Raw genomic sequence first — 1,955 nt, 5'->3', positions numbered from 1 at the left:
GGTGGCCCACACTCACCTGCACGCCCAGGTGCGCCAGCCGAGCCTCGAGCTCAGGCTCCAAAGCCAGAAGGAAAGAGGTAGCTCGGGACGTGGAGCTGCCGCCCAGGTGCGCCAGGACCACCTCGGCCGTCACCTTAGCCAGGTGGCTGCTTAGGTCCACTGTGCGCTTCACGTCCTCGTTGATCAGCGGCGGTGCCTCGGAGGAGGCACTGCCTGGCGCCGGGGTCCAGGACCCGAGCAACAGGAGCAGAAACAAGCGGGCGACTGGCGCCTCCATGACCGAGAAGAGCAGAGGGCCAAGGCGGGCAGAGCCCCGCCGCGGTAGCCCGCCCTCCCGCCACTGAGCAGCCGCTCATTGGGCAAGGGCTGGTGACACAAGATGGAGGCGCCCAACAAGGAAGGACCCTGTCTCCAGGGCAACCGGGAAGTCGACCCGGCGCCTGATTGCAAACCCCTCTCAGAGCTGCCCGGGCTATCCTTCTGTTTGTAGTGCGAGTGCACTTATTATTATTAGATTTCACTTACCTAATTTTTACAGGAGCGGCACTTGCCTAGGTCTCTACTCTCTCCTACCATTCTTCCTGTCCAATAATTCTGCTCGTTTTGCTCCTTAAAGCAGTGAAATTTTGCTCAGACTGAGAAAGTAAAAGTCGGCCTTCTTCATCCACCGATGGATGCTAAAATTAGTAGGCAGAACTTGAAGTCGAAACAGGATATATGCAAAGTTTCAAAACATCTCTACTAAAATGTTTAGTAATTAGGCCGGGCACTATGGCTGACGCCTGTAATTCCTGTATTTTAGGAGACCAAGGCGGGCGGATCACCTGAGGTCATGAGTTGAAGACCAGCCTGGCCAACATGGTGAAACCCCATCTATACTGAAGATACAAAAAATTAGCCGGGCGTGGTGGCGGGCGCCTGTAATCCCAGCTACTCGGGAGGCTGAGGCAGGAGAATCGCTTGAACTCCGGAGGCGTAGGTTGCAGTGAGCCAAGATAGCGCCATTGCACTCCCGCCTAGGTGATAGGGTAAGACTCCGTCTCAAAAAAAAAAAAAAAATTAGACGGGCGGTGGCGCACGCCTGTAATCCCAGCTACTCCGGAGGCTGAGGCAGGAGAATCGCTTGAACCCGGGAGGCAGAGGTTGCAGTTTGCCGAGATCGCGCCACTGCACTCCAGCCTGGCGACACAGCGAGACTCCATCTCAAAAGGATAAAAAAAAAAAATTTCTAGGAGGCTGAATCAGGAGGATTGCTTGAGCTCAGGAGTTTGAGACCAGCCTGGGCAATATGGTGAAAACAAGTCTCTACAAAAAAATTTTTTTAAGTGAAAAATGATCTGACTCTCACCTGTAGTCTCAGCTACTCAGGAGGCTGAAGCAGGAGTAACAGGAGCCCAGGAAGTTGGGTTCCTGGCTGCAGAGACCTGATTGTGCTACTGCCCTCTAGCCTGGGTGACAAAGCAAGACCCTGTCTCTGAAAAATAATTAAAGTTGCTTTTCTTCGTTTTACCTTCTATTTATCTTAAAGCATTATTGTTTGTTGTTATTCACTCTAATCCATCTAGCTTAGCCTTAATTCCTAAAATGCTTCTTTTATTTCTAAATTTCTTCCTGATTTCTATCTTTTTTCTGAATTTTTCTAATTATTGTTTATGTTGTTCTTGCATGACTTGTGTCATTTTCTTAATACTTTAGCTTGTTTTGGAATAGCAGGAACAGTCTCCTGGTTCGTTTTTATGGGCATCTTGCTGGCATGTTTTCATTTTCTTATAGAGATGTTCTCGTTTTCATCCCATTTTTCTTATATAACTTATTCTAACAGTGAGGGACACCCTTACTCTTTTCTGTTGATCCTTTTTTTTTTTTTTGAGACGGAGCTTCGCTCTTGTTGCCCAGGCTGGAGTGCAATGGCATGATCTTGGCTCACTGCAACCTCTGCTTCCCGGGTTCCAGCG

At 49.6% G+C, this 1,955-nt stretch overlaps 1 protein-coding gene across 1 annotated transcript in view; it reads right to left on the bottom strand.

The window, feature by feature from the left end:
• Nucleotides 1-382, bottom strand: part of LOC105555341 (dolichyl-diphosphooligosaccharide--protein glycosyltransferase subunit 1-like) — a 7,145-nt gene extending 6,763 nt beyond the window's left edge. Inside the window, exon 1 of the mRNA XM_012002230.1 lies at nt 17-382. Coding sequence (XP_011857620.1) covers nt 17-277 — 261 coding nt within the window. The 5' untranslated portion in view covers nt 278-382. The remainder of the gene's footprint in view (nt 1-16) is intronic.
• Between the last annotated feature and the right edge of the window lie 1,573 nt (nt 383-1,955).

The sequence above is a fragment of the Mandrillus leucophaeus genome, unplaced genomic scaffold, assembly GCF_000951045.1.
Source record: "Mandrillus leucophaeus isolate KB7577 unplaced genomic scaffold, Mleu.le_1.0 Scaffold680, whole genome shotgun sequence".
In the NCBI taxonomy this organism is placed as follows: Eukaryota; Metazoa; Chordata; class Mammalia; order Primates; family Cercopithecidae; genus Mandrillus; species Mandrillus leucophaeus.
Note: the sequence above shows the minus strand (reverse complement) of the source record. Positions and strands in the feature narration are given on the sequence as shown.